The sequence below is a fragment of the Silene latifolia genome, chromosome X (assembly GCF_048544455.1).
Source record: "Silene latifolia isolate original U9 population chromosome X, ASM4854445v1, whole genome shotgun sequence".
NCBI classification, from domain to species: domain Eukaryota; kingdom Viridiplantae; phylum Streptophyta; class Magnoliopsida; order Caryophyllales; family Caryophyllaceae; genus Silene; species Silene latifolia.
Genome location: NC_133537.1, coordinates 124,585,838 through 124,603,753, shown reverse-complemented (window position 1 = coordinate 124,603,753; position 17,916 = coordinate 124,585,838). Strand labels below are relative to the sequence as shown.

The following is a 17,916-nucleotide window of genomic DNA, read 5'->3' as shown; positions in this document are numbered from 1 at the left end:
GAATACTCGGTTGCTTGGTAAATAATTCGGATGGCTTGTACATGTTGCCCAAGCAAACTACTTACATTATTTTAATCACTTGTGCTTATGAGTGTAAGATATTTTAATGTGAAGTATACTACTTGAACATTATAAATAGCTTGCTTAATTCATTTTTACAAGTGTGCAACAAACCAGTTTTAAACTGAAAAAGACTTAAACTTTAAATCGAGTAAATCAATGTTGCAAAACCGTTTATCATTTCAAAATCTTTGAATCTTTTGCAAGTTTGTTTATTTATCTTTTGAGTCTTTTACTTGAGTTTGTTGTTGCACCTAGTCGTTTTAGTCGTGTTCAAGGATCCCGTGTTTTGTACTTAAACTTTATCTCCTCCGTTCAATTGAGTGAACACCATTGAGATAAGTGGTCTTGTAACAAATGGGTAGAACCAAAAAAGTCTTAGGATAGAGTTATCCTTAAGCACGAAGTCTTCGAAGCGGAGTAGCTTTTGAGCATGAAGTCTTTCGGCGGAGTAGCCCAAAGCAAAAGTCTTATTGCAGAGTAGCTTTAAGCAAGGAGTCTTTCGGCGGAGTAGCCCAAAGCAAAAGTCTTGGAAGCGGAGTAGCTTTTAAGCATTAGCAACCGGAGTAGGTTGGGGAGTTGTTTTATTATTTGGGGTGGTCTTAGTTTGTATGAGTTTACTTCTGAGACGTTTAATAAAATAGGGTTGGACGTAGGTCGCGGAGTAGTGACCGAACCAGTTTTTAAAAACATCGTTAGTCGTGTCTATTTCATTTTATTTCCGCTGCACACTCTACTCACGTTTTTATCTACAGAATCAACTGTTAAGTACACTGTAACTTCTGCTTGCTGAATCGTTGTTGAATACTTCTAACTCTCTAGTTCTAGGTATCGACTTCTCCTTTCATCTAAGCATTGTTTAAAGTGTTTAAGAGTTTTAAAGAAGCTTTCATTAAGCTTAAATTTTAAATAGACACCTAATTCACCCCCTCCCCCTCTTAGGTGCCCTCGTCCGTGACTCTTCAATTGGTATCAGAGCCTTGTGCTCTTGATAACTGGTTAACTACCAGTGAGTTTATCCTATAGTCATGGACGGGAAACATACTAAGTACCCTATCTTCAAAGGGAATAACTACTCCTGGTGGAAGCACCGTATGGAAAACTACGTTAAAAGTACGGATTATGAGTGTTGGGTCATTATTCAAAAGGGTCCCCTTGCTATAACGGTTATTGACTCTGATGGGAACAGTGCCGTAAAAAGTGAGGAAAGTTATGTCGAGGCTGACTATCGTAAAGTCGAGAAAAATTCTAAAGCCATGTCCATTCTTCAATATGGCATCGGTGAACAAGATATCAATCGCATATCCGGATATACCTCGGCTAAAGAGATTTGGGACACGTTAAATCTTGCTTATGAAGGAACGTCCCAAGTCAAGAAGCATCGTATTGACCTTCTCATTCAACAATATGAGATGTTCAATATGATGAAAGATGAGTCAATCAATTGTCTTTCTTCTCGCTTTTCTAGTATTGTCAATGAACTTAAAGGTCTAGGTAGAGAGTTTGAATCCGAGGATATAGTCCGAAAGATCCTTCGTAGCCTAAGTGATAAATGGCAACCGAAGGTGACGGTTATTGAGGAGGCTAAAGATCTGTCCAAGTTATCCCTCAATGAGCTAATAGGCTCACGCATGGCACACGAGTTAAGTCTCGCAAAGTGCTCGGGTGAAAGTTCCAAAGCTAGAGGTTTCGCTCTCAAATCAACCTCAAGTGATGAGGAAGATGATGGAGATGACGAGCAAGCCATGTACTCACGTAACATGGCGGATATGATCAATAGTCACAATCCTAAGAAGTTCAACAATACTAACAAAAAACGTTTTCAAAAGAAGAGATCTTATTCCACGGTGGCTTGTTTCAAATGTGGTGAGAAAGGTCAACTTATCAAAGATTTCCCCAAGTGGAATGAGTTCAAATCTAGAGAAAAACGAGATTTTGCAAAGAAAGATTTTAGGCATAAAGTCATGTCTGCAATATGGGGTGTATCTGATTCCGATGAGGATGAAGTCCTTGAGGAAGACTTAGATGCCAAAGTTTGTATGACAACTCATCTTGATCTTGACGGACCCAAGTCTTCAAAGAAAGAATCCGCACTCTGTCTTATGGCGCACTCCGACGACTCCAGCGATGACTCCGACACCGAGGTAATGAATCTCAAGAACAAGGTGAGAACTCTTTCTAAAGAAAAGCTTTGTTTGATGTTTGATGATGTACTTGACAAGAGTCTTGCTAAAAATGATAAACTCTACGACTTGCAAACTCAAATTGAGGAAATTGCTGAAGAAAATGTTGGTCTTAGAGAGTGTCTAGACGAGATAAAAGAAAGTAAGATCATTCCATCACTCAGAAAAGAAATTAAGAAATTGAGGAAAGAAAACCTTGTTCTCACGAATATTGCTAGCTCGTCAAAATCAACAGTTGCCTCAACTGTTGTTTCTGATGTTGAAAAAGAAAACGAGTCTTTAATTATTCAAGTTGATATTTTGATTAAAGAACGAGACTCACTGCTAGCTGACCTTATTACCTCGTGTTGACATGATAATAAGCAACTTGAAGAAATTGCTATGTTGTTTAGTGATGAATGTAGTCATGCTAAATCGCTTTCGATAAAGTAGGCAAACTAAATCTTGACCATCTTGCTAAAATTGAAACATTGACCAAAGAGTTGCATGATGCTAAAGAGTTTTACAGGAAATGGGAAGGTAGCCAAAATATTTTAGACTCCCTCATAAATCAGTCCCAAAAATCTGAAGAGAAAGTGGACTTGGTTTCAAAGTAATGTGATTGAACTCAGAACTTCGTAAACTAGGAACCAAGCAAGACTGATTTTCGAAGGAGAAAATATGCAGGCCTTCCTGAGTATATTGTTTGCAACTTTTGTGGTAAGACTGGTCATGATTTTAATGGTTGTCCTAACCGACTAAACGACTTAAATAAGAACATCAAGGTTGCTAAAAAGGAGTGGGTTCGCAAATATTTGATTAACAAAGCAACTCACAAAAAGGGATCCAAATTCGTTTGGATTCCTAAACTAACCTCTTGATTTCTTATAGGCATTAGTGAGAGGCAGCAACAATTGGTACTTGGACAGTGGATGTTCACGTCATATGACGGGAAGTAGAAACCAATTTCTCTCACTAGAAGCCTACAATGGTGGCACCGTGACGTTTTGTGACAATAAGAAAGGTGAAATTATTGCAATCGGAAAGGTTGGTAAGTCATCGTCACAATGTGTCGACAAAGTGTTGCTTGTCAACAGTTTGAAGCATAATCTCCTTAGCATATCTCAATTGTGTGATAATGGTAATATCGTTGAATTTTGTGCTAGTGAATGTCGTGTCTTAGATGGTAATACAAGGGAAATTTTTCTTGAAGGAAAACGTGTTAAAGATGTTTACTTGACTAATCTTTTTGCATTGTCTAGTCGTACCATGTCTTGTATGAGTGCTTTGAAAAAGAATGACCCATGGCTTTGGCATAAGAGATTAGGTCACGTAAATGCTAGAACATTGAACACCCTTAAGCGACTTGACTTAGTCGACGGCATTCCTAATATGAAATTTGACTTTAATAGCTTGTGTGATGATTGTGCTAAGGGGAAGCAAGTAAGAAGCTCCTTTAAATCCAAAAAGTTCGTTAGTACATCTAAACCTCTTGAGTTACTTCATATTGATCTATGTGGTCCAATGCGTGTTAGAAGTAAAGGAGGTAGTCGTTTCTTATGTGTGATTGTTGACGATTTTTCACGATTTGATTTAAGTTCTAAAGATGAAGTATTTGATGAATTTTTAATTTGGTTGAAAAAGGTCCACAACAAGTTTGATAAAAAGCTCATATCTTTGAGATCCGACCATGGAACCGAATTTGAAAATTCCTCATTTATTACTTATTGTGATGAGCACGGTATTAGCCATAACTTTTCCGCGCATGCTACACCTCAACAAAACGGGGTTGTAGAGCGTATGAACCGTACACTTGAAAAAATGGCTAGGACTATGCTCATTAGTAGTAAGTTGCCAAAGAATTTTTGGGCCGAAGCCGTCAACACATCATATCACATTTATAACCATGTTATGATCCGAAAAATGCTTAACAAAACACCCTACGAGTTGCTTAAAGGAAGAAAGCCTAATTTATCCTATTTGAAATGCTTTGGAAGCAAATGTTTTGTTCACAACAATGGAAAGGATAATTTGGGTAAATTTGATGCTCGTAGTGATGAGGCCGTATTTGTCGGTTATTCGGATCGTAGTAAGGCTTATAAAATGTATAATAAATGAACCATGAAAATGGAAGAAAGTGTGCATGTCATATTTGATGAGTCTAGTCTTTTTCATTCTAATACACAGGAAGAGGATGATGAAGATGATGAGGACTATGAGCTTGGAATGATCCGACATGACATGGATGATGTACACGAGGAGAACGAACAAGAGGAGCAGAATCAACTGTCGGATCAACTGTTGATTGAAGGAATTGGCCAAGAGACAGGGGGAACAGAACCACTTGAACCACAAAATGAGGCTACGACATCCAAGGGGAATGAGGGTACACTTGAACAAAATGAACAAACAGAAATAAACCCTCAAACACAAAATGAACCGGAACCAACAACAGCGAACTGTTGAGTCGAACCCCAAGAAGCCTCACCATCCTTAATCGTACCAAAGAAGTGGAAACACCAAAAATCTCACCCCCTTTCTAACTTGACCAGTGACTTGAATTCGGGAAGGAAAACAAGATCATCCCTCAATGATTTCTTTGCATCTCATGCGTTCCTCTCACAAATTGAACCGACGAACATCACCATGGCACTTGAAGATCCAAGTTGGGTGATGGAAATGCAAGTGAATTCAAAAGAAATGAGGTATGGCATCTTGTCCCTAGACCTACTGGTTGTATCGTGATTGGTACCAAATGGGTCTTTCGCAATAAGCTAGATGATTCGGGCAATATCGTAAGGAATAAAGCTAGACTAGTGGTGCAAGGATTTAAACAACAAGAAGGCATTGATTATAATGAAACCTTCGCACCAATAGCTAGGCTTGAAGCCATACGTATGCTCATAGCTTTTGCAGCTCACAAAGGCATCAAACTGTTTCAAATGGATGTCAAAACGACTTTTCTAAATGGTTATTTAGAAGAAGAGGTTTTTGTGGAGCAACCACCGGGTTTTATGAACAATGAATTTCCAAACCATGTTTTTAAATTGGACAAGGCTCTTTATGGTTTAAAACAGGCTCCAAGAGCTTGGTATGATCGCTTGTCAAAATTTCTTTTGGAAAATGGTTTTGTGCGTGGATCAGTTGATAAGACATTGTTCATAAAGTCACAGTGTGGTGAACTGTTGATTGTACAGATTTATGTCGATGACATAATATTTGGTGCAACGAATGAACTCCTTTACTTGTACTTTTCGAAACTAATGAAATCTGAGTTTGAGATGAGTATGATGGGAGAACTAAGTTTCTTCCTTGGGCTTCAAATCAAGAAAACTCAAGATGGTGTGATGATTCATCAACAAAAGTACATAAAGGAGATGCTATGATACTCGGATGCAGATTATGCCGGAAGCGTTGTTGATCGAAAAAGTACATCCGGGATGACTACTTTCTTAGGTCCGTGTTTGATCTCATGGGCGTCTAAGAAGCAAAACACTGTTGGAAATCTATATCTCATTATACAACATATTCATATATGTTTTTGTTAATTTAGTCATAAAATTAAATGGTGATCTTATGCATGCAAACAATAAACAATTTAAAGAAGAAATCTTCATCTTACATTGGTATTTCGGTTTATATGGGCACAAGAGAGTTCACCTTCTCTCTTGTTCTTGTGCTTTCCTTAAAGGATGAACTAGGATCCAAGTGTAGAATCCCTCCCAAAGTAAAATACCCAAGGCAAACTCTTAATCAAATTAATATTATGTATACTAGAATTAATATTAATTTTGTATAAAAATTGACCCAAAAATGTTTGATTTTGGTCTCTTAAAACCGGTTAAGAGAGAAGGAGAGGAAGGTATTTTATCTTTCTAAAAGTTCTTATTTTAGATGGATGATGAATGAGCTAATACACTAAAATGTTATCTAGTGTATATGATAAAAATATAAGGCAAAAACCCTTGGTTTTGCCTTATGAAAAACCGGGTAAGAGGGGAAGAAAAAGGGACCAATGCATGCACTAGTTGTTCTTCACAATAATACTAGGTTTTGCATGGCTAGTATGTTAGGGAATGATTATGTTTACCACTAACATAATCAACACAATATTAGCCTAATCCTCCTCTTAATTTCGGCACACATATAAAATGGAATCCATTTTATTTTTGTCAATTTGTCAATATGTCACATGTCACATGTCACATAAAATTGTTATGTATTTTTAACATATTAAAAATCAACGTATTAATAAAAATACGTCATACACAAAAATCGATTCAGTAATTCACAATTACTTGTACCAAAATATTTTACCAATTATAAATCACAATAACTTGTATTCATAATAATTCATTCATTCAAATGCAATTGTTTCCTTAAACAATAATTTCATCTAAGTAATGAAACAATTCGATTACTTAGACCGTATCTTATTTAATCAGATTATAATGAGATACGTAAATTTTACTTCCAAAATTGTCCGTCAATTTTAAGTAATTTAATTGACTCGTAACATTATACGATCAATTAAATGATCAATTAAGAGTTTTACCCTTTAGGTATGACCTAAGGGGATCAACTGGTCACCACCGTCTCACGACAGTAATGTCAAACTCTAGTCAGCCAATCATTACCGATATGTGTGGACCAGTTGACAAGAAAAATATTACTTCCCAATTGTATTCTTTAAAATGAGACTTAAACATGTGATCATCATGATCAACATTGTGATCGCATTATTATCGGAGGACACATATTCCAACAATCTCCCACTTGTCCTCGACAAGTGTGCGTCACCAATTCTCTTGTCCTATTACTATCTCCCACTCAATGCAAGGTGTCTTTCAGGTCGTACTTGCAAGTGATCATATCGAGAGTGGTTTCCTCGATCTGGAGAATAACTGATTGACCGGATTTATCCACTATGGACACATTCCGAGCGTGGCCACGCATTTCCAGTTCATTACTCCTCGAGTGGCCCTGAGATATTGTTATAACCCTGACTAGGGATGGACAATTCCTATCGCACTCATTCCCTTCGACTAGCCACAGCCATCATAACCCAAAATATGCCCATTTGACCCCATTTACGAAGGTCGTAGTAACATAAATCAAAGTTAATCTGAAACTGTGCCATCTTAGGTGAATAGTCTTTAGTCAAAAGAATCGACTCATTAGAATACTATAGAAGCTCTCGCCACGACCAGGCTATATAAATTTGCCAGAACTCTATAAGCGGTCATAAGGCCCGATAAAATGTTCCTAACAGTCTGCCTATGTGATCGACTAGTCATTCTCATATGACTTCATGGCACTTGAACTTGCCATCAATCGCATCACATTCTAGTCACTTCGAGACGTCACCTCATGTAAGTAACTATGGGCGAATATAGTGTTAATCCGTGTTCACTTTAACGGGGTTCAGTTGTCTCTACAACCCGTTGGATGTAACAAAGTATAAGGTGAGTTAATAATAACTCAAACGACAAATGTCGACATCACACTCGGGTAGTCAATACCATATTACTCCCTTGTGATGCATATCGTAAGTGTGTAAACACTTGTTGATTGCAATAGAAGTTTAACATGTCACGTGTCCATGTGTTCAAACTTCTTAATCGTATTTTCCTTTACATTCATGTTATTACTCATAGCATGAACCTTACCAAGTACACATCAAAGTTCCCAACCTTGGTTTCAGTTCTTTATCTTGAAAGAACTTCCTTGTCGATTATCACATAACAAACGAATTTGTGATGAATGATATAACTTGTACTGATCAAGTACTCCATCCACACACAATGCACTAGGTATATGTTTTGTAGAGTCTTGCAACAATTTGTCAAGATGATTAGCCTAGCACTTCTCATAAGTCCTAGCATATTAGGAAAGATTAGTTTTGAGCAACTTCTTATTCAACTAAGTATCTTTCCAAACTTCCTATTTCTCCTTTTGGCTTGAAACGTTTAGGATTTTCATAAATCTTTACGTGTGTTCTGATTTTCTTTAATATGTGCAACCTCTTGACACATAACAGAGTATTCTGTCAAACACCGAAATCGCTCATCGGATTCTTCTCGAGAATTCATGACGTTTCTACTATGGGTTACCAATGATTCATCATGCTCTTATGCATATGATTCATAATTGGACATGCGCATGATTATTCTAATGGCGGAAACATTAGTAACTTTTAATCATGTCATCAACTATATTTAGGTTTAAGGAACGACCATGACTGCTAATGGCAATTCCATTTTCATTTGAATGAATAACCTACGTTTCTCGTTGATTCGATGTGTATCTTTCAATACTTATTTAACATCTCATGATATAGTTGGATTCATCATGGTCCATTTTCATCCAGAATTGAAAACTCAAATCTTCCTCTGTGAAGGAAGGTATTAGCTCGTCATTCTTCAATGAGTGATGAGTTATAAACTTTTATAAGATGATTACTCCCACTAAATTCCATGTCTTCACGTGATAATTTCTAACTCCCACTTGATTCGCAATTGACTACTCAATTGAGACATTTCAAGAATTGAAATTTATTGCTTTGTTTGAGATAAAACCATATATGTTCCCATCATATCCTTTCAAAATACCTATTTTGAAGTGGTCTCATTTATAACCTTATGGAAAGAGATTTTAATCTCTAACTCATTCATGTCATAATGATGCGTAGCAATGTCATAGTTTAAATATGAATGATATCTAGTACACGTCCTTCAAAATACCCTTTTCAGAAGGAGGTTTAACCAATTCATTTTCATAATGTGGTTAAGTAATGACTTTTGCGTGGTTAATACTTAACTTTAGCAATTGAGGATATCGGTATATCAATCCTTGTAACCTCTAGTCATAAATCTCGTTTATAACTAGGATGTTACTTTGATTCATTTAGGCTCTTAAGTAAATATGAATATTGAAACTATTGGTCAAAATTTATCATAAACTAGTCAAAACTCTTGTTAAGACTTTACATTAGTCATTTTTCTTCCAAAACTTTCTTCTGGTCTCCTCGTGTAGTAATCTAGAGAAAATATTCTTTTGATTATTTCACTTGGTCTCTTTAGTCATGTAGATCTATTGAAGACCATAGATCACATCTATTGGGTATACTATATAAATAGATATACCTTTATTCAAATCATTTTCCCTTGCGTAGATCTCATTTACACAAGTACACAAATTTATCTTGGTGTTCTTGTTCTTTGTGTCTTTGTGTCTTCATTTTCTCACACTCTATCTTTAGAATGAATACACTATAGATTCAAAGATAGCTTATGAGACACAAATAATGAATTTTGAAGTATAAGGAGGACTATCTCATAGTTTGACTAATAGTTTTAGATTTTGTAAGTGTGCTTGGTGATTGACATTCATAAATGATCATACACAAGCCTTAAGCATGTGGACATATAATGAATCCCATCATTATAGTTGTCTATTAGATCACTTTAAGTGAATAATCATATGTTTCTTAGAGCAAGCATTTAAATACGAATTTTAGAACAAGGATAAAATGATAAAACGGGTGACTTGGGTTGCAAACCAAGCCACCATTATCCAAAATACAACCAATTATCCAAAATACCTTTCCATGTCGAACACGGAAACTTAAAAGGTTCTAAAATCCGAAACATAATTAAAATAAGACAATAAAAAGCGAAGCTTCATGAAAGCTATTCCTAGCTTCTTAACGGTTTCTCAAGCTTGCTTTTCTTTTCCCTTGTTTTTGCTTGGTGGAGGCCCTATTTACAATAAAAGGGAGATACATTATCACAACTTTGTATCACAATACCATAGTTGAAATAGAAACATAAAATAAAGGATAGTCATTTACCTACTGGAGTGATCTTTCCAACCTTAATATCACCAAGGTATTTGGAACAATTTCTTTTCCAATGTCCAATACCATTACAATAATGGCATTTATCAAGAGGACCCTTCTTGATTTTTGAAGTGCTAGCTTCATAAGTCTTAGCTTTGGTGAAAGTGGGAGCTTGTTTCTTACCCTTTCTCCCATTCTTTTTGAACTTCCCCTTGGTTTTGGTGCTAATGTTGAGCATATCCTTGGGTGGGTTCACATTTAACCCCATGTCTCTTTCGGCTTGCACAAGTAGCTTGTGCAACTCTTCAAGAGACACATCCTTGTCTTGCATGTTAAAATTCACCCGGAATTGAACATACGCCTTGACTTTGGATAAGGAGTGTAGAATCCTATCTACAATGAGTTCTTTGGGGATTTCAACCTTTTGAATCTTCAAGGTCTCGACTAGCTCCATTAATTTGAGCACAAGAGGGCTAACCTTTTGGCCCTCTTTGAAGTCGAGATCAAAGAATGCAGCGGCCGCCTTATATTGGACGATCCGCGGAGTTTGTGAAAACATTGTCACAAGCTTGGAGTAAATCTCATTAGCGGTGCCCATCTTAAAGGCTCTCCTTTGGAGATCCGCCTCCATCGCAAAGATCAACACATTTTTCATTGCGGCGGACTCCTTATGGTAAGCCTCATATGCTTCCCTAGTGGCGGCGGTCACCTAGTAGTAGGTTCGGGTGGAGAGGCCTCGGTTATCTAACGAAGCTTGTCGTCACCTTGGGCGGCTAATTTGAGTTGCGCATCCCAATCGGAGAAATTTGACCCATTCTTTTCAAGTTTACATCGATTCATGAAGGATCGGAGCCATGAAGTATTAGTGAGAGTCGTGGCGTTGGTGTTTGGATTTGCCATTTGTTAAGAGAAATAAGAGCGGTCTACAAAACAAAATAGAAGGAGTAAAACAAATATCATTTTCAATAATAATACTCGTAAAATTTATAATTTAAACAAGTTTTATGCATTTTTCTAGTGACCTCTACCCAACTAGATAAATGATTCCAAGACCCAAATTCATATTAACTTGGGCACGGTGTGGCCGATAAAACCCTTATCAATATAACTCGGTGGATTAACACTTTAATCGATTCTACTTTTAGAACTCTTGGTCGATAATATTACATTACCATTTATCTTTAGCCCAAAACACATTCAACAAGGGCACGGTGTGGCCGATAAAACCCTTATCGAAAAACTTTTGTTGAGTTCAATCCAAATTTCGAATAAATGTGTCCATGATCCAAACTCATATTAATTTAGGCACGGTGTGGCCGATGAAACCTTCATTAACATGAATTCGGTGGATAGAGATTTATCACCCACTTCCCCTACGTAACAAGGTTTGTACCCCGGTGTGGCCGAGTGCACTCCCTCACGAAATAGGTCTTCATGGTTTCTACTCTTTGGTAAGGCTATGTCTCAATTGTTTATTTTAGCGAGAGGTCATGTCAATTTATTATCTATCACGTTTTAAGTGAACTAAAGCGGTGAACTACGATAATTGTAATTGACACGGTCGATAAACTCGATAAAAAGATAATGCATGTTTTAGTTATGGCGATTTAGCGATGCATGCAACATATAAATAAAATGCAAAACATAAAAAAAATCCTAGTATGGCCTTCCTAAAATAGAAAATATAATTAACTATTACATATTCGGAAACCAACTCCATTGGTCCCTTGATCTTCGGTTATGGCACGCATCTCGAGGTAACACCGTTTTTATGTATCGCCTTCTTGAAGAAATCCGTCTTTATGGAACTCCGGTAACATAAAATTACATAACAAATTACATAATTTCCTATTATACATTTATAATTAAAATAAAATAAATCTATTAAATTACAAAACGGTGATACGAGATCACAATAAATTACAACCGAATCGATATTCCCATACATTTCGGGTAATACCAATTAAAAAACTAAGGCCATACTAAGTAAAAATACATAATTTAAAAATTACATAAAATAAAATTATGACAATCATAAATAAAATGCAGCATTATAATATGTATGAACATGCCCAATTTTATGCTAAATCGCCTTTAAGTAGCCAATATCGTATATTACACGGTTTTTACGGATTTGCGTGATTCAACGTTTTATAATCACAAAATTTACATAAATTCATATTTATGCATAATTTAATTACCCTAACCTCTTAGAACTCCAAATTTAGTCTTCACTAATTATTTGACCAGAATTAACTCATATTTCTAAAATTTGTTCATTAATGGACCTAAAATTATAATAAAATAAGCTATAAACTTCAAATAAATCACAAAATTTCAAATAAATTCAAAATTTGAAATTTAAACTCATGAACATTCTGGAAAAATACCATGACACTCATAATGTTCAAAAAACTTAGGTTAAATATTTCGAAATTTATCCGGAAAAACAATGTTGCGGTTTATCGGTTTTAACAAAAATATGAGAAAAAATATGAGAAAAATTATATTCATCAACTTTTCAATTTTAGATCTGAAAAAGATAATAAAATGCAACATGTGACGTTTTTCCTTAGTCATGGAGTATGTTTTATTAATATTTCACTAATTAAGTCACTATTTATGCTATGTTTCTTCAAAAAATCATAAATCACGCATAAAGACTTCAATATAGCCTATTATTTTACACACATTTTGCAAAATTGTATGTGACAACATACAAAATTTCTATGACCAGATTCGAAATTTATCTCATATTAACCTATTTTTCATCTAAATCCGATTTTAAACATGAAAAATCCATATTTCGAGTATAAGAAGTCCAAAAATTATGTAACTTTACAGGTCATCTCAAAATAATATATGTGTTAACATATCCAAAAATCACTGAAACATTCGAAGTTTAGCTAATTTTAGTCCGAAAATGACATTTTATTCATAAAATCATATTTTAATGCCATTATTATGAAAGATGAACAATAAAAATCCATAAATTAACCAAAATATCCCAAAAACATTTTAGGACCAAAAACTTTAACATGCATAATGATTTTCGTGATATATCATAATAACACAAATTAAACAAGTTTTATATGTTAATCGTATAACTCGGAAAAACTTTTAACCGATTTGCATGCAAACAACCAAGGCTCTTGATACAACTTGTTGGAAATCTATATCTCATTATACAACATATTCATATATGTTTTTGTTAATTTAGTCATAAAATTAAATGGTGATCTTATGCATGCAAACAATAAACAATTTAAAGAAGAAATCTTCATCTTACATTGGTATTTCGGTTTATATGGGCACAAGAGAGTTCACCTTCTCTCTTGTTCTTGTGCTTTCCTTAAAGGATGAACTAGGATCCAAGTGTAGAATCCCTCCCAAAGTAAAATACCCAAGGCAAACTCTTAATCAAATTAATATTATGTATACTAGAATAATATTAATTTTGTATAAAAATTGACCCAAAAATGTTTGATTTTGGTCTCTTAAAACCGGTTAAGAGAGAAGGAGAGGAAGGTATTTTATCTTTCTAAAAGTTCTTATTTTAGATGGATGATGAATGAGCTAATACACTAAAATGTTATCTAGTGTATATGATAAAAATATAAGGCAAAAACCCTTGGTTTTGCCTTATGAAAAACCGGGTAAGAGGGGAAGAAAAAGGGACCAATGCATGCACTAGTTGTTCTTCACAATAATACTAGGTTTTGCATGGCTAGTATGTTAGGGAATGATTATGTTTACCACTAACATAATCAACACAATATTAGCCTAATTCTCCTCTTAATTTCGGCACACATATAAAATGGAATCCATTTTATTTTTGTCAATTTGTCAATATGTCACATGTCACATGTCACATAAAATTGTTATGTATTTTTAACATATTAAAAATCAACGTATTAATAAAAATACGTCATACACAAAAATCGATTCAGTAATTCACAATTACTTGTACCAAAATATTTTACCAATTATAAATCACAATAACTTGTATTCATAATAATTCATTCATTCAAATGCAATTGTTTCCTTAAACAATAATTTCATCTAAGTAATGAAACAATTCGATTACTTAGACCGTATCTTATTTAATCAGATTATAATGAGATACGTAAATTTTACTTCCAAAATTGTCCGTCAATTTTAAGTAATTTAATTGACTCGTAACGTTATACGATCAATTAAATGATCAATTAAGAGTGTTACCCTTTAGGTATGACCTAAGGGGATCAATCTGTCACCACCGTCTCACGACAATAATGTCAAACTCTAGTCAGCCAATCATTACCGATATGTGTGGACCAGTTGACAGTAAAAATATTACTTCCCAATTGTATTCTTTATAATGAGACTTAAACATGTGATCATCATGATCAACAGTTGTGATCGCATTATTGTCGGAGGACACATATTCCAACAAACACCGTTGCTCTTTCCACCGCTGAAAGCGAGTACGTAAGTGCCGCATTGTGTTGCACGCAAGTTCTTTGGGTTCGACAACAACTAAGGGACAACGGTATTATCTTTGATTCAACTCCAATTTTATGTGATAATACTAGTGCTATTAACATTTCAAAGAACCCAATACAACACTCAAGGACTAAGCATATTGACATAAGACATCATTTTTTACGTGATCATGTGGAAAAAGGTCAAATTCGTCTTAAATTTTGTAGAACGTAAGATCAAATAGCCGACATTTTTACAAAACCGCTTGAAAGAGAACAATTCGTAAAACTTCGGTTGGAAATTGGTTTGTTGGATTCCGCGTAAAATTTTATGACGACTTGCCCTCGATGATTGACTAGAGTAGATGTTACATTTGTTTTTATAAGTGATTATGTGTTAGTATTACTTAATGAATTAAATGATTAATTTTCATGTAAAGCCAATAGGTAAAGATATTGTTCACATGGAGCCACTAAACCATCATCTAACCATCAAATCTCACTTTCCCCATTACCCATGTCCTTAACCGCCTAAACCCACACCTAGCCGGCTACACACCCTTCCTCTCAACCAATCAAATAAAAAAGCCTAAAACACTATTCACTCACCTCATTTACTACATGTACATTTTTTCAACTCTTAAATGATGACCTCCTTACTCAGTTTCAAATATTTCAAAAAATTACATCTTCCCCAAATATTCTACAAAACCGTCCTACACATCCCTCTACCAACTGTCACTTTTACTTTCACTATAAAAATCATGCCTCCAAAATCAACCAAACCGAAAACCTTGAAGGAAATCCGAGACTCCTACAAGCCGAAAACTGCATCGGTTAAACCACAAATCGAAAGTCTTGGATCAAAAACTGCCCAAAATCAAAAACCAGCAAAGAAACCTAGAGTTTTTGTGTCTAACGCCCCAATTACAAGAAAGAAATCAGTTGCTAATCGTTCTAAAATAGCTGCCGAGGCTAGGAGATTCTCAAGTCGGGTGTTCAATCAAAAATTCGATTTGAATATGCCGCATGCAACCGAAACCGAGGGTGAAGAAGGAAGCTCCAAGGTTGTTGATGAGGTTGATGATGATGGAAATCCAATCATTCAAGAAGTTGAGGAAGTTGATGTTGGTGTTGGTAAGGAAAGTGAAAAAGATGAGGAGATTGTTGATGAGGATGCCGAGAAGGAAGGAGAGAAAACAAAGGGAAAAAGAAAAATGAAAGTGAAGAGGAGAATGAAGAAAACAATGAGAATGAAAAAGAAAAGAGTGTGGAAAAATCAATTGAAAAAAGTGAGGAAAAAGAAAAGAGTGTTGAGAAAAGTGTGGAGGAATCGGTTGAGAAGAGCAATGGGAAATCGAAATCGAAATCAAAATCGAAATCGAAGGGAAGTGTTGGTAGTGATGAAATGTTGAAAGATATAGTTGGAAATAAAAGGAGAAAAAGGAAAGGCAAAACCGTGAGTGAGGCAACGGTTGTGGAAACGGAAATTGACACGGAGAAATTGAATGCCGTCTTCAATGATGACGAGTTATTCAAGGAGGAAACCGTTCCCAAACCGAAAGGCAAAGCTAAGAGAGTGTCCACTCGGTTGATCTCAAAGAAAAGGAAAGTTGAGGAAATGGCAAAGGAAGTTGATGAATCGAATAGTGTTATGATTGCTATTGAGCAACCTCTTGATGAGAACGAGTCCAAGGCACTCGAGATTCTTCATGGGTATCGCTTTCCAAAGGAAATATTTGATTATTGCAAACATGTCATTCAAGGAAACTTTAAGTCGGGCCGTCGCTATGAACTCGAATGGTATGATTCGTCCCCCGCTTTTAAATTCTTTAAAGATGCAATTCATGCACAAAAGTGGGAGAGTCTTCTTAATCTCTATAACTGATACCGTCGTCAGGTACCAAAAATAAATACCTAGCTACTACTAACAGAAGTCAGCGGTAAGTAGGGTCGATCTCCACAGGGAGGCGGTCACTATCTACTTGTCTATTCGGTCTGTCTACGTCACAAGATGGGGTTTTAAATATTTGAACTAAACTAATAAGATTACGGCAAGAGAAAAATGAATAAGAGAAATTAACAGAAGAAAGAGGGAACTAGGATGTCGGTTCATCAATGAACGTCGATTAATTGCGGTTAAGGTCACAGATTAGTCGATGTGTCGGTCTAAGGGGCAACGAATATCTCCTTCCGGTCTCAATTCGCCCTAAAGCACAAATAGCTTAGCTTCCGCCCTCACTACGGTGCCCTAATGTTCGCTACGAGTCTCACCCTTTCCAACCTTCCGGTCCAGGTCAAGGTTTACTACGATAAAATGACTAATTACGTCTACTCAACTAGCAGGGTACAATTATAGCAGTGATTAACAACATAGACTAAAACAACAACGACAAATCTATAAACCTAATTAGCAATTAACAACAGTCCATCGAATCACCTAATCCTAGCAGAGAAATTAGCTAGACATAATAAAGGGAAGAGCAAATGGTAAAAGAATAAACATTAAATAAAGAGAGGAAAAGAGAAAGGAGAATTACAGAGTAAAATCCGGAAAGCAGATAACAGTAGAAAAGTAACAGGGAAAAAGTATTGTAAAGTAGTGTATGAGATAGGGAAGAGAGTTACAAATGACGTCCCTCTTCCTATTTATAAGAAAATAGAACTTTTATTTAACCTAATGACGGATTAAAGCTAAAAAGGCCCGAGCCCAATAGAAACCACTCGATCGAGCCCTTTTAAACTACTCGATCGAGTAGAAAAAGGACTCGATCGAACATAATTGTACTCGATCGAGTACTTTCCAGCGCACAATTCCTACTTCGCGCACTGAATTTCAAACGGCTGCCATTTCTTCGTTACTTGGGAAACAGGACGATTCCGGTGGCGTTGGAAATTTAAGAGGACAAACTTTCATCTCCAATTGGAATCACTTGAAAATCAGTTGTAGAACTCGAGATATAGCTCTTCAAAGTAGGCACTAGCAATTTGATGTTCTTCCTATGCTCGCCTAGCTATCTTACTTCTTTGCACATCTCAAAATAGCTACATTCCCGCTCCAAATTCACTCTTCCTCCAAATGCATGCTAAACGGACGTTAAAAGGCTCGATTTCACTACTTTCTGGTCCATTAATGCAAATGGAACAAAACAAACCAAAGTAGCATATTCGGGGCATTTCGTAGCATAAAACTACGATAATAGCATAGAAATACGTGCATAAAAAGGCCAAAAAGGACTATATAAAATGCACGTATCAATAACCGAGTTTATTTAGCGGAGATTGTTCAATTTTATACTACGGTCAAAGTCGATGTCCAATCGGGTAGTCTTACCGCCGTTATCAATAACAAACCCTTGTGTCTCAATGTTGAAATTGTTGGAAATTTACT

The 17,916-nt window shown here is 35.8% G+C and overlaps 1 protein-coding gene across 1 annotated transcript; it reads left to right on the top strand.

Annotated features, from left to right (window-relative positions):
* Positions 1–1,088: 1,088 nt before the first annotated feature.
* Positions 1,089–4,688, top strand: LOC141618264 (uncharacterized). Its single transcript, XM_074435367.1, has 6 exons — positions 1,089–1,290; positions 1,549–2,534; positions 2,870–3,025; positions 3,114–3,273; positions 3,406–3,768; positions 4,414–4,688. The coding sequence occupies exons 1-6, from the start codon at positions 1,089–1,091 to the stop codon at positions 4,686–4,688; spliced, it is 2,142 nt and encodes a 713-aa protein (XP_074291468.1).
* Positions 4,689–17,916: the final 13,228 nt, after the last annotated feature.

What these genes read in the sequence shown, in the direction of transcription:
- LOC141618264 (XM_074435367.1), top strand. Translation starts at nt 1,089, where the DNA reads ATGGACGGGAAACATACTAAGTACCCTATCTTCAAAGGGAATAACTAC. An exon ending in TTATGTCGAGGCTGACTATC is followed by an intron (nt 1,291 to 1,548) that starts GTAAAGTCGAGA and finishes ATGAACTTAAAG; the next exon opens with GTCTAGGTAGAGAGTTTGAA. An exon ending in GCGTGTTAGAAGTAAAGGAG is followed by an intron (nt 3,769 to 4,413) that starts GTAGTCGTTTCT and finishes ATACACAGGAAG; the next exon opens with AGGATGATGAAGATGATGAG.